Genomic DNA, 15,231 nt, shown 5'->3' with positions numbered 1-15,231 from the left:
ATAGGAACTTCCCAAATTGGTACCTCCAATTTGGAATGGATGTGTACAAAAAGGTATCGTTTAAGCAGAGCTCTTTTTTAGCACACTAAAATGACTTTAATGGTTCCTTAACATGTAACATCTTGCATATTGATTATATTTAAAAATCTGTAAGACTTCAAAGTCAAGTGAATAAAGTCAGTGGAAATGAAAGTTAAGATTACTGTGCTCCCCATTACTGTGCTCCCACTGTGCGTTTATTATAAGGTAATGTTGAATTTTACACTCGCTGGCTTCCACCACACAGCTTCACCTTCTGTACCATTCTTTCTCTACACCTCCCTGATTCTTTGTCTCATGTCATCCATCTTGTGGACTGAATGAAGAAAGGACGCTTTGTGATCACATTATGGAAGGTTATCATGATACTTGTGCTGAAGTGGCTGAAAGCCAGGATTTATCTTGCAAGGCAAACTTAATGATCACTGTCTGCATCTCCCTATAAAGCATGTATGCTCCCCAGAAAAAAAATCTCAAAACTCCAGTGCCTTCTACCTTGTCCTGAAATGAGAGCAGCACTACATGATTCAAATTTAGTTGAAGCGGTACAGCCAGGGACCCGTCAGTCTGCACAAAAGCAGTATCAGCAACTTCTCAGATTCTATCATCATAGAAAATAATAAGCAATTCATATGCTTCCGTCTGAGTTTGTTATGGCCTCGGGGGTAATCAAAGATTATAGCATCTCTTATAGCTTTCACATTAGTGAAATATTTTCTATCTAACTAGCCCATGATTGGTTTGTAAATGCTGTTTCATACCTTCATATTTTAGAGGACACAGGGGTTAATGTGGCCTAGTTGCTGCCTCAGTGTCTATTGCTCTTCAAGTAGGTTTATGCTGATTCTTTATATTAGAGTTCCCTCAGTCCCCTTGCGAATTGGACCAGAAGTATTTTACATCTGCCGGTGAAGGTGAGCCAGCTGGAAGGTGCTACAGGAAAGGAAAGAGGAGCTGACTAGTAACTTAGTCAGAAATCTCTGTCTCTTCTCCAGCATTAGCCTTGCTGAACTAAGTATCCCTGGCCTAGCCCCAAGACAACTACTGGGAGGAACTAATTTGCTCTTTCCTCTTCTGCATTTTCAATTATGTCCCTCATTTCTATTTGCTACCTATCTGGTTCTCATTTGAAGGGCCCAGTAATCAGCCGAGGCAGAAGCGGAGGTCTGCAGATAAGAGCGCAGGGCACTCATATCGCCGGCTTCCCTCGCCCCTCCGCGCCAAGTGCCTCTTCTGTGTTTGGCATGGCTCCACGGCTCAGGAGCTTGCCGTTTCCTTAGCAGGCTCTGAATTCAGCCACTTAACGCCCTGCTGCAGTGCCAAAGTACGCTCTGGAGCTCGGGGTTGTATACAGGAGGAGCAAATGACAGATGCAGCCAACTGGATGTTGCCAACTCGTCATCTATGGTCCTCTTCACTGAAGTAGCCTGTCCACGTGCTCTGATTTCCCCTTTTCCCTTTTGTGAAGAGCTGGAGGGGAGTGACCTGCTCTGCTCCTCTCCCTCGAAACACTCTGCTCCAGAGAGCAGGTGAAGTTTTGTAAGAGCTGTGCTTTACACTCATTAACTAACAGCACAGAAAGGAAATTTAAGCAATTAACTTAGGAGGAGAGGTGTTTTGTGGGGTAGCTGGGTATTTTGTTTGGAGTTTTTTGGTTGTTTTTTTAATCAAGAAATGGCAAGATTTTTTCCTACAGACATTTTATACCCTTTTTTATAGTCGTGCAGGCATAAAAGGCAATTCAGGTTTGCCTTCTATTCCTGTGGAGCACTTAAACATTCCTATTTCACTTTTAGTTATTATGGATATAATAGTTCATGTTTTCCAAGTCATAGCCAGAATCACCCAAACTACAACATGAAGAATGAGCCTACTACCTTTTATAAAGGGAATAAAAGAAAATAATAGGTGTTTTCCCAGATATTTTCAGGTGAGGAAAGCAGAGGTTCAGGAACCGCATAATAAAGCCCAAATTCTGGAAGCGCAGACCTCTGCTCTGTGGCTAGTCTTTGCTTTCTCCTCTGACTCTCTTCTCCTCTCACAGTACCTGGCTGCAGAGTCCCTTTACCCTCCATGTCTTCCTCTCTTTAGTTTCCTGTAGTCCCTTTTCTTTGTGTCCTTTAGGCTTTTTGTACCAAGCCAGGAATTCCTCTTTGTCTTTCTATGGCTTTGATGCAAACCAGCAGAGACCTCTTTCAACTGTGGTAGCAGTTTTTGGAAAAATTTTTCTCAGCCTTTGGAGGCCCTGAAAAATACTTATTTAAGGTAGTATATTCTTCCCACAAAATACTTGAGCCATTTCTGCTGAAACTTTCAAAAAAGATTGAACTTGAAGCACACACCTGAAGATACACAGAATTAGATATGGAAAAAAAATGCTGCCAAAAGCAATCTTTGACAACTTTTACAGTTTGTGTTATTTCAACATAAAGATGCAGGTTCCCTAGTTCCTGGCAGGAATCTCTTCAAAGAGCAACTCTTTGTTAAATAGGTGAGCCTAAATAAGTACTTTTCTGCCTTTAGTTTCTAGTCTTTAACACATATTACTCTCAGGAAAAAATCTTACTTAAAATAATACAGACTGGCTTTAAGGGAGAATCTCTTCAAACATTAATTATTGTTTAAAGTTTCCTGTTACTTTGTATTTTCTCTAACGGGAATGGGATGGATAAGCTTCCTCCTCTCAGTTCCCAGATCAACAGCCAGATAGGAAACCCTGCCTCTAAGGAGAAAGTGCACTGACTTGCACTGCTGAGAAACAGAAATCACCAGGTGCGGTCGCCTTTCCCTACCACTTTACAGGAGCTCGGCATCTATGGTGTGGTTTTTGAGAAATGGTTCCTAAATTGTCGCACTACTTCCATTGTTGTCCGTACAAGTAATTGGGTCATCAGCCTAATTCTGTAAAGAAATACAGTTTCTGCATACAAATCCTACCATTTGCTGAGTCCTCCAGAAAATCTGTTCCTTGGCTACGTGTTTCATCTCTGTCTTTACAGGGAGCTTGGAGCTGGTCTCTCTGACACTTCAGCAATATTTGTTTCTTTTACAGGTCAGCATAAGGAAAAGCAAAGAAGCTTTTGTCTTCATTGAATTGCTTTCTTCTCAAGTTAGTAGCATGTTCATTGACACAAGGAAACTGGTTAAAGGGAGAGGGTTGTTAGCCATAAATATTTTAAGCATTAGACCACTGAGAGTATTTTGCAAATAAACTGTGAGGAAAACCTCTCCCCTCAAAGCAAGCAGTTGCAAAATTGTAGTTTAAGACAAACAGGGCACATGTGTTGCACCACTGTGCTTATAAAGGTTTTGGTGGTTTCTAATTCTAAGTCTTGTCCTAAGCAAAATTTTAGAGCACATTTAGAGAAATCTAAATTCTCCACGTGTCTGATGAATACAGAAGTGGCTGATTTTGCAGCATGGTGGCTGCATGTGGCTGGCTTTCCTGCCCTCCCTTAGACCTTCGTCACATTGTTCCATGAGAAACTAAGAATTACTGCAATAATTATTAATTAATAAATGATAAAAATGTAGCTAAGAATTAATTCTTGTTGTACTCTTTCTTTCTGAATGTGGCTATAGCTAGTGGTCTTTTAATCTAGATACAGTCAATTTTATGACAATTTAGAAGTACTGTATGGCAATTTAAAGTCATAGTGTGAAACCTGTCTTCCTTTAGCATACCTGAAGACCAATGATATGCAGGTTTGAAGCACTGACCAGCTCATGTCAACTACCAGAGCAAGGTTGATTTGAAGATCTGTGCCTTTCAAATTAGTCTTCTCTGTATTCAATCTGCCTGATCTCACAGTAGAGATACCACGAAATTCAGCTGCTTCCCCAAGTTAACACTAGGGAAAGAGAATCACATTTCTTGCTCATGTATTTGTTAGAAGAGTCAGGTTTCTACCTTGCTTTATGTCTCATTTACTTAGATTTAAAGAAAAGAAAAAAAAAAACCACCAAACTAAAAAAATCCCAAACAACAGACTTTGATACTACATTAAGTTTCAGGACAGGTTTAATTAGAAATGGAATGTTCCTTTAAAGATTCATATTTAAATACAACACTTTTTAATCAAAAGCATTTTAAAGGCTGGCTGTGTAGTGTGTGGTACTGATTAAAAAAAAAACCAAACCCAAACCAGAAGCACCGTTATTGATTTTTAAATAAGGAAAGCCTATTATTCCTTACTTACTGTGAAGAGTAGATGACAGCTGTCAGCTAGCATACTTGTTGCAATTCTTGGTTCTGATTTGCTTCTCATTTATATTCAGCCATTTTATACATTTATATTCAAATGTATATGTACACATATAATTTATCCTCTTTTTAGATATTTTTTTTTCAGTATGAGAAAGGTAATGATATTAATCCATTTCAGAAGACGAGGCTTCCTGTATCTTTATTCTCCTGTTCACAGAATATCAAGGCCATGAATTTGTCTCTAACCTCTCTTTGCACAGTTCAGAACTGTAGAGGAAATTCAAATCTACGTAATGGAATACCATTCATCTTTGGTGTTCTGGAGCAGGCTGGGAGCAAGAAAACTGTCAGCAAAACTTAGAGCAGACCTTTAAGAAGAAAAAGGTCATATCTAAGGACCATCTCAAAGATGAAAGCAAAAATCAGGAATCTTGTTTACCCCACATGTTATCTAAGCTGCTTTTCTGACTACAAACTCCTAGGCTTGAGTCTTTTGATAGGATTCTACTGAAAGGTAATTTTTCCTATTATTTTACCTATTCATATTATTTTACTGTCAGATGCTAATATGTAGAGAAACAAGAATAGCTTTGCTCTCAGAGTATGTTATTGGTTTGATTTTCAGCAAGTCTCAAACTATAGTATGTTTTTATTTTTTACTGGATCTGGAGGCAAGATGGTTTTGGTAGTGTTTTTTTTGTTTAGCTGAACACAGCCAAGTGTTCTGAATAACAGCAGCCTTAATAATAAATAGCAGTTATATAGTATTTTCCATCAGATGATTTTGAAGAGTTGTAAACATGGTTTTTAGACCTTTCAGCCTTTTTGTGGGGTTGCAAATATTTTTATCCCCATTTTACAAATGAATAATATAAGGCTCAGGTGAAGTGACTCATGTACAGTTAAACTTGTGAGCCAGCAGAGCCACAAAGGGAAGGGAAGTTGTCATATTGCTTGAGTATTAACCATTAAACATTCGGTTTGTACTTGACTTTGTTCTTTTTCTCAGGTTTGGTCTGTTCATGGTCCTAAAAATTCTTCTTACAGATACACAGTCTTGTACTATGGTAGAGGAGTGATCTGCATGGATTAAAAAAGAAGCTGCTGATTACTTAAAGCTGGTTCAATTTAGTATAAGAAACAAATATTAAACCTCAGACACTTGCTTTTTTCCTCATTCTCCATTTGCTTAGGGGGGAATTCTCTTTTATCCCAAAACATTTTCAGCAGCTTTCTCTTTCTTTATTTCACCTACAAAAATCTCCAGTCTTCTCTGGAGCAGAAAATTTGACATTTTTCTACCATAAGGGTTAAGTCTATTGTAGGTGTTCACATTTCGAACACAATCCTTTTATGTATTTATATCCTCACTTGAGAATAAGCCTTATAAGAAACAGAGACCAGATTCAGAATTTTTTTTTGCTGTGGTGTCTGGTGGAACCAATTCGTTCTTTCTTTGCGTTAAGTCTTTCTACAGGAATCAAATATTAAATTTTAATAAGCTGTAACACAACAATTTCTAAAACAGTAGCAGTATTTAATTTTTAGAACACTTTTTCTAAGGCTCTCCTAAGTACGATTTTCTAAACCAGAAATTATTTTTAACATGCAATAAATATATCCATGGATGAAGGGAAGGAAGGGCAAAGGAAATATTCCCAGCACTGAGAAAATAATAGTAAAAAGGAATTAAAAGGTGTTTTCTCAATTCTATTTTGATGTCTGCTTAATCATACCACGTTATATGGGGAGAAGAGAGGGGCTGGGAGAGATTAGAGTTATCTACCTGATTTTTTTTTTTTTTTAAATATCATAGTTTCTTGATTTAAGCCAGAGAAGTGCAAAAGCAGAAGAGGACAGAAGAGCAAAAGATTAGAAAATCTCTGATTTTATTTCAGTTGGACGGTGTAGAATGTTTTTCCTTTTGCTTATGTTGGTCTAAACCACTATTTTGGAACTGGTTTAGGAGAAACAAATTCTACTGAGAAGGCTGGGATTCATTCTTGACCTCCGGAGCTTGGTCCAACAAAGTCTTGCAAATTAGACTTCCCAAGTGAAAACCCTACTGAAAGCAGTCTCTGCTTCAACATAACATCCCAGTTTGGTCATATTTCAGCCAGCTCCCTCTCCCAGGCTGGGTCAGAACACATCCTAAGATAGAGAAGGATATGTGATGGTGAAATTATTTGTGCTAGCACACAAGATGGATAAATGGGCATGTCAGTAAAGATTTAGGGCTTGTTGCCAAAGCCAAAAAGCCAAAAGAGCTTTCAATTAGAGTTGAAGGGGGAAAGGGATAAAACCAGGCTCGCTAGAGATAAGCCTGGGGGCAGCACACCAATCTTTGAGGGATGGTGTGCTAGCGAGGTCCTTTGGTCTGCTGTCTCAGTGGAGGCAGGAGATGGAGATCCATGCAGCAGCAAAGATGTAAGGGTTATGGATATGTTAGAAACCACGGAAGTGCCTGACAATGGTCACGTAGGAATTAGGGTTTCTTCCCCTAAAAACGTGGCAGGATCAATAGCCCACCTGAAGTGCATCTACACCAGTGCATGCAGCATGGGCAACAAACGGGAGGAGCTGGAAGCTATTGTGCAGGAAGACTATGATATAGTTGCCATCATGGAAACATGGTGGGATGACTCGCACAACTGGCGTGCTGCAATGGATGGCTATAAACTCTTCAGAAGGGATAGGCAAGGAGGTGGGGTAGCCCTGTACGTTAGGGAGCGTTTTGATTGTCTAGAGCTTAATGATGGTGACGATAGGGTTGAGTGTTTATGGGCAAGAATCAGGGGGAAGGCCAACAAGGCAGATATCATGGTGGGAGTATGTTACAGACCACCCAACCAGGATGAAGAGGCAGACGAAATAATCTGTAAGCAGCTGGGAGAAGCCTCACAATGGCTAGCCCTTGTTCTCGTGGGGGACTTCAACTTGCCAGATGTCTGCTGGAAATGCAATACAGCAGAGAGGAAACAGTCTAGGGGGTTTCTGGAGTGTGTGGAAGATAACTTCCTGACACAGGTGGTGAGTGAGCCAACTAGGGAAGGCGCCCCACTAGACCTCTTGTTTGTGAACAGAGAAGGACTTGTGGGTGATTGACGGTTGGAGGCCGTCTTGGGCATAGCGATCACAAAATGATAGAGATTTTGATTCTTGGAGAAGTAAGGAGGGGGATGAGCAGAACTGCTACCTTGGACGTCCAGAGGGCAGACTTTGGCCTGTTTAGGAGACTGGTTGAGAGAGTCCCTTGGGGGACAGTCCTGAAGGGCAAAGGAGTCCAGGAAGGCTGGACATTCTTCAAGAAGGAAATCTTAAAGGCACAGGAGCAGGCTGTCCCCATGTGCTGAAAGATGAGCTGGTGGGGAAGAAGGCCAGCCTGGCTGAACAGAGAGCTTTGGCTGGAACTCAGGACAAAAAGGAGAGTTTATGACCTTTGGAAGAAGGGGCAGGCAACTCAGGAGGACTACAGGGATGTTGCAAGGTTATGCAGGGAGAAAATTAGAAGGGCCAAAGCCTGACTAGAACATAATCTGGCTACCACCATAAAAGACAATAAAAAATGTTTCTATAAATACATTAGCAACGGTCTCCACCCTTTGTTGGATATGGGCAGAGACATAGTGACAAAGGATGAGGAAAAGGCTGAGGTACTTAATGCCTTCTTTGCCTCAGTCTTTAAAAGTAAGACCAGTTGTTCTCCAGGTACCCAGACCCCTGAGCTGGAAAAGGGGGAGCTGGGTTAGGTTGGAAAAGACCCTTAAGATCATCGAGTCCAACTGTAAACCTAACGCTACCAAGTCCACCACTAAACCATGTCCCCAAGCGCCACACCTACACGTCTTTTAAATACCTCCAGGGATGGTGACTCAACCATTTCCCTGGGCAGCCTGTTCCAATGCTTGACAACCCTTTCGGTGAAGAAATTTTTCCTAATATCCAACCTAAACCTCCCCTGGTGCAACTTGAGACCATTTCCTCCCGTCCTATCACCTGCTACTTGGGAGAAGAGACCAACACCCACCTCGCTACAACCTCCTTTCAGGTAGAGCTCCATCTGTAGAGCCAACTCAAGTGTTCCTGGTGATGCAAAATAAGCAAGGAACTGTATAATAGTATAGCAATCATTTGAACAGTAAATTACACTTAGCATTAGCCAAATGAGAAATATGTTCCCTGTTGGGACAAAAACAGCACGAACATGGAGAGAACAGATTCTTCCTAGTTTGTATTGGCCAAGTGTGCCAAGTATTGCATCACAGTTTTAATGTTTCTGATCTTATGCTGGGCATTTTAAATATGTGCTCTGTTGAGTATGTGTATTCACTTCTGTCACTACCTTAGTCATCATAGTATGTACAATTATGGTAGGAGGCTGTGTATATATGGCAGAATTTACGTTAAGCTTCAGCGTACGGTCATTCTCTGCGATGGTAGTGTGCTCAGCTTTCCTGACAACTGGAGCTAAAATGGGACAAGTTCATGTAGGCCTTGTGATCTAGAAGGATGTTTAAAAGATCTGATCTACAGGACATTTATTGCTGTTTGCCTACTTAAAAAAAAAAAAAAAAAAAAAAAAAAAAAAAAAATAATGGCACACAAATAAGGAGTGTTGTCCAACGGTTTAAAAAAGTCCCAGAACTTAATTTAGATGCTGCCCCTGCATTGGTAATTTATATATGCCACTGTTTTCTCCCTTTGATTGCCAGAGGGAAACACGGGATTGTATTATCAGTTTGTTCCACATATGGTTTAAAATTTTGCTTTATCAGAGTAAAACAACACAGTATGCCGTAGGGCCACTCTCAGGGTTTTTTCAGAAGCTGCTTAATGCCCAGTGGTTAAGTGATACTCAGTTAAATCTCTCATACCCACTTACCAATATTCTGTTTACAAATGCTTCTCTAACAGACAACTCTAGATTTGACCCAAGAGTTACATCATGATGAGAGGTAACTGAACTGAGGGCATAAATTCCCAGTCAGAATTTTAAACTTTACTCAGATTTAAGGTTGTGCTGCTGTTATGAGAAGACAGAGCTTTTGGGTGTAGATTCTTGTTAGAGTGGTAGCAATAGCATGTATGACACTTGCTTTGCGTGCTTCAATAGCTAAGCAGATCAGGAAGAGAATGAAAGCTTAGAAATTAGGTCATTAGGTAGAAATGGCAAATGTAAATCAGTGCACTATCACTAGCTCAGATGTGTAACCAGCAATTTAGCCCTGGATACTAGGCAAGCACCAAAAGCTTCAACTCAGATAAGCATCTGGATTTATCCAAACTTTTAAACTGGAGATTGCACCTGAGCAAAAACTAATACAAATATTCTGGATTTCCAACATCACAAAAAGCAGCTTTTCTTGCAATGTAGTGTCACCTCATTTAAACAAAAGACCTAGAAATTATAGCTAACCTTTCTGTTTGCAGCAACTTATGTCTTGACAGGATCAGTGCAATTTATTTCTGAGGCTCACAAATTGGTGTTTGTACTGTCTGTTATGTATAAAGAGATCTTTTAAAATAACTAGAACTTCAGTTTCACCGAAGGAGTTCTCCTGATGCACTTGCTCAGTTTTTTTTCTCCTTCCTATGGCTACTTTGATGTCTTTTAGCAGTCTGATTCAGTTCCCAGAAGGCACCAGAAGAATCTGTGGTACCATGACATACAGCAGGGCAGGGAGAGTTTCTGATAGCAAGAGTTACAAGAGAATTCGAGGATGAATTACTGACGATAATGTGTAACAGCTCATGTGAAACTGCTTTTGTACCAGAGGACTGAAAGGTGGCAAATGTGATGCAAGTTTTTAAAACCCATTTCATGGAGAATGAAAGCTTTTGGGTGGCGTATTTTTGCCAGGCAAATTAATAGAAACCTCAATAAGAATAGTAGAAGAGGACACGAGGACACCTCATACTGTAAACTGCCTGTGAAATGTCGACGTAATTCCTTTTTAAAGATAAATCCTTCTTTACAAACCTGTTTGTAGGGTTCAACAAGCATGTGAATAAGGATGTTTTAATGGACATATTTTGAATTACCAAAAGGGTTTTCACAAAACCCTTTGGCAAAGATTTCTAAGAAAACTAAATTGGCCTGAGAGGATCCTTACATGCCAAAAAGATACTTGCGAGGTGAGCTGAGAAGTTTGCTAATGGTGAAGTTCTTCAAGGTAGTAAGGACAAAGAAAGACCAAAACATTGTGAAAGACCTTAATGAGACTGAGAAGCCAGACAATAAATGGTTGGTGAAGTTCCATCTAGATAAATGTAAAGTGATGCACATGCAAGGAAAACTTCACAAAATTTCACGTAGAAAGTAATGTGCTATGAATTGGCCGTTAACACTTGGGAGTGAGATCTCAGGTTTATAATAGTGATTCCATGAAAACACCAGCTCAGAGTTCAGTACTGATCCACCCTGAGTATTTTATATGGTTTCTGTCCATGTCTTCAAAATATTTGATTGAATTTGTTAAATTGCGGTAGAATTCAGAAGGTCAACAAGGATGCTCAAAGGAATGGAATAGTTCCCATGCACAGAATGACTGAGCAACACAGAGATAACTTGGGCTGTGGTACAGGTGTTATAAAATTGAGTTGCATGGAGCTACATTAAAACAAAAAAAATTGTTTCTTGACACAGCAGATTGTAGGCATTTGAACTCACTGCAAAGAGTGGAGGTAACATTTTACATCAGTTCAAGGGGTGACTATGCAAGAGAAAGTCACTGGGATTTACCAAATACACAGAAAACACCTGGCTCTGGAAAATTTCTGGTGGGAAAAATATGTGGACCTTGTGAAGATAGTTGGGGGAAATAAAATACATGTTTGTGCTGCTCCTGTTCTTCTCTTGATAACTACGTATGATTGTTTTGGGGGATAAAACGATAGGCTGGATGGAGCTTCAGTATAGTTCAGCAGTTCTTCTATGCTTTTGGATTGTCTGTTGCTACATTTGCATTTTTTAAGTGCTTTGAAAGTCATTGTGGCCAGTCTCAGTGGAGAAATACTCAGTGGAGTATTTCTCATGTTTGCATATTCTGAAATTGGGAAATAGAAGAATTAGTAGTAGATTGCTGCTGAAACCTGTCCACTTCAATGTGAGCAGGTGGTTTTAAGATGACTTGTTGCAAAAAGATAGCATCTTTAACTTTATTGGAAAGACATTTTTAAATTTAACTTTTTATTAAACGAATTAAGATAGGAGAACAAGCCTAAAAGGTTTTTAAACTTAGTTATGGCTATCAAAGCGCTGTGAATCACTTTATTAATTCTTCCCATAGCATAAACAGTGTAGTGCAGAGTTTTATTTGCATTTGTGGTAGCTGTTAGCTTCTGTTATTATTTTGTTTTATAGAACTGTTTTTTAAATACCGGTGTTCCCCACCAGGCAAAGTATGCTGCGTCATTTCCTAATATATAGCTCAACAAATTTCTCTCTCCCTCTTTCCTACTCCCTCCCTCCCTGCAATGAAAAGAATAATTTTGTGTTGTGATCGGAGATCAGTTTACCCTGCAGCATTAATCTTCTAACAGAGAGATACTATTTTATTTTTCCAGCATGCTGTAATCCACTCCAGTTTCTGATATGTTTAAAACCTATTAATTGTTAATGTTGCACTTCTTGAATTCTAATCATGACCAGACTACGCGCGGGGCTCTGGTTTGGGAAGGATCATTAACCGTTCCCCTGGGATGCCGAGTGGTACTTTCTGGAGGCAGCGCGAGCTGTACTGTTTGTAAGAGTTTGTCCTTGTGCTGCTACACCTGTTTGAAACTGGGACTTTGTGCATAGTCTGCGTTGTATGGTTTTGAACTGAATTGCCTAACGCTAGCACTGTGGATTGTTATCTGGAATGCACAGAGGAATCATTGATCACTGCTTCTTTTTGCCTTTTTTTTTTTTTGAACGGGACTGCAGACGCTAGTGGGTATTTTTGCTACTTCTTTTCACCGATCTCAGACACTTCCAATGGTTGAGGTACTTTTCAGCATTACTCTTTTGTTCTAGATTACCTGATCTAACCATTAGTAGTTAAGTTGAAAAGCAAAACATACCTTCCATTTAAGAAAAAAAGAAGCTATTCCCTAATTATACAGCAGTCTTTTAATATATATTATAAATGTAATAATGTATATTGACTGGCATATCTATTATAAAATGGATGCTCAAAAAACTTTTAATCTGCATGTATAATTGTGATATATTATGCAGGGTGATGCAATAAGTGGTACAAGTCAGAAACAGAATTTTTAAAATATATTTTAAGCTTTTAAACTTTGGACTGTCACTATATTCTAGAAACAAAGGAAACAGGAAATAAGGATATTTATTTGGGGTTTTTTTAGACTTTATCACATTCATTGTAACAACACTGTAGTGTCATTTAATAATTCAGTAGTTCATTCTAGACAAGGTGGTTTTACTTTCGTAATTGTCTTAATATGGTACCCCTATGGCAATGAAATAAGTATTTAATGGCAAAAGCTGATAAAAATTATGTCACGTCTTCAGAAAATTTGTTAGCAATGACATTTGCAAAACCATGCATTTGGTTTAAAAGGAATGTAGCAAGAAACCTATGTAGCCGTAGTCCAAAAAATTTGTTAAGTAAGCGTTTAATGTTAGGTAATAGATTATTGGAGAATGTCTTCTTAGGCATGTCTTCTTAGATATGATGCAATATGGTTTTCTTGAATTTGTGTATTTGTGCATGTGAATATTTGTGAAGAAAATCCTCATTAGTGCAGGCTTCTCTGGAAGCTTAAATGTGTACTAGGGGAAAATTACAATCTTTATCCTCAGGTTTAGAAAGTCTGGAAGCAGCTAATTTACTATTAAAATTCTTTAACTAATGAATCAGTAACTTCAACTTTTCTCGCTTCCTTTTGTAAGTCAGCTTAGTATTAAATATGTGATGTGTACCATCCAAGATTAAACTGCCAGGTTTGGTTTCTTCAAATAGTACTGTAAAGAAAAAAGACATCACTGTGACTGCAAAGCAAGCTTCAGAAAAACATAACTTTATAACAAATTGAACTGTTTTCTCCTGTGCTAGTTTAAAAACAGGGTTGGGAAATGAGCACTTTTTTTTTCTTGTAGACTGCCATTTTTTGCCCTCTCCTCTTCAGAATGCATTTCTCATCTTAAATAAGGATGGAGGACCACACGTGCACAGATTCTCATAGGATAATGCGGTTTAAAAGGGACTTCAGAGGTCATCTGGTCCAACCTCAGAGCAGGGTCAGCTGTGAGATCAGAGCAGATATTCTGGTTTATATGAATTACAAAAATATGTTTGAATCTTTTTGAGTCAGGAAATTAATTTTAATGTGTGTCCATGCCACATCAGGGAAAAAGACGTATTATGCTTAATTGAGGCGCCGAAGCAGCAGCAGTTATAAACTCTTTTTCCTTAACATCCAGTGCCATTCCCTGGCTCCTGCAGTGTTAACAACAGAGCTCTCTGTGATCTTGAGGATATTCTAAACTGGTGACCAACAGGAGTCCTAGTATTTAACAAAGATATAATCAGTTCCCAGTTCCTGAAAATGTTTAGTGAAATTTAGGATTAATATATTCAGTGCTTCACTTCTCTCACATTTTTCACAGTGTTAAAATTTTGTTTTCTGAAGCGTGGTAACTTCAGTACCATTTCCTGGTGCAAAGACTCCCGGCGTGCTCCTCCGAACTTCGGCCTTCCCATGGGCTCTGTCACTCATAAGTTCTGCATGGAAATGTTTGGGGATTGCAACCTTTTTTCCCAGCACGTGATGTTTCTAATGGAGCCTGGAAAGGACCTCCTTTCACAAAGAGGTCTCCAGGAGAGAGTATTTTCCAAATAAGTGCTAATATCTATCACTGAACAGAAAAACAAGTAGAGATAAATGTCGGGGATTTGTTAGGGGGCAAAAGTGGTTTCTTGTAATGTGGCTGTTGGATCAGCAGGCGAGAGGGGAAGGCTTTCAGGGGGCTCTTTGCAATTCAGATGCGATAGTGGGGCCCTGCAGCACAGAGGATCTGCAGGGTTGGAGGAACTGTTTAGTAGCCTGGGGATGGCAGCAACAATGGAGCTGCTTTTTCTTTATAAGCTCTGGCATGCTACCAGTTCCCTAACCTGTGTTAAATCTAATTATTATGAGAATTTTTTTTCTCATATGAAGTTTTATTTCCTTCTGTTTGTCTCAAAAAAGTAAAGAAAGGAAAAGAAAAAGCTTCCATCAGAAAGTGTTATTTTTTATTTTTCTTCTGTACTGTATTTTGCCCTGAAAAGTTGTAAATTGATTGTTGTTTGTTCTCCAGATGGATCCTGTGCAAAAAGCAGTCATAAACCATACTTTTGGAGTGTCCGTTCCCCCAAAGAAGAAACAAGTCATTTCCTGTAATGTCTGCCAGCTTCGCTTTAACTCTGATGTGAGTATTGTCTATTTTCATTCCTTTTTTTTTTTGTACAATAGGTATAATTAATCTAAACCTCTTTTTCCCAAACAAATCATTCCAGTTCTGCCTACATTCTGCTCAGCCTGCGGGGCTGATATTTTGTCCACTCCGAGGTGGAAGTCCATAGAGGTGCACTATTTGATTTTCTTGAATAGGTCTGGCACAATATCCAATGCTATGTCCATCCCATTTGACAGTTCAGTAACCTTCAAGAGGTACTGCAAAAAGAAATGTGTTTTTTTTTTTTTAAAAAAAAAAGGGGGGGAGCAGACAGAAAATCTTCTCCTGAGTTCTCCATGTCATATCCATTCTTCTTCCAGAAGAAATATCTTTTTCCTGTTGTTCCTTCATCCTTGCTGACAATATGTCTTCCAATTTCTTAATAAAGTCATTCTTCCAATAACTTTCATTTGTAATAAATAGGAACATTTACTTCTAGCTGTCTTTTTGAGTATGATACGGTTCAAGGAAACTGTTTTCTGAGGTGCAATTAAAAAAAAAATGTATTACAAAAGAGTACATGGACTGATATGTTTAA

At 39.1% G+C, this 15,231-nt stretch overlaps 1 protein-coding gene across 1 annotated transcript in view; it reads left to right on the top strand.

Moving 5' to 3' along the window:
* Positions 1-15,231, top strand: part of ZNF385B (zinc finger protein 385B) — a 136,841-nt gene that overhangs the window by 81,786 nt on the left and 39,824 nt on the right. Inside the window, exon 3 of the mRNA XM_075153357.1 lies at positions 14,556-14,666. Coding sequence (XP_075009458.1) covers positions 14,556-14,666 — 111 coding nt within the window. The remainder of the gene's footprint in view (positions 1-14,555; positions 14,667-15,231) is intronic.

The sequence above is a fragment of the Calonectris borealis genome, chromosome 6 (assembly GCF_964195595.1).
Source record: "Calonectris borealis chromosome 6, bCalBor7.hap1.2, whole genome shotgun sequence".
NCBI classification, from domain to species: Eukaryota; Metazoa; Chordata; class Aves; order Procellariiformes; family Procellariidae; genus Calonectris; species Calonectris borealis.
Note: the sequence above shows the minus strand (reverse complement) of the source record. Positions and strands in the feature narration are given on the sequence as shown.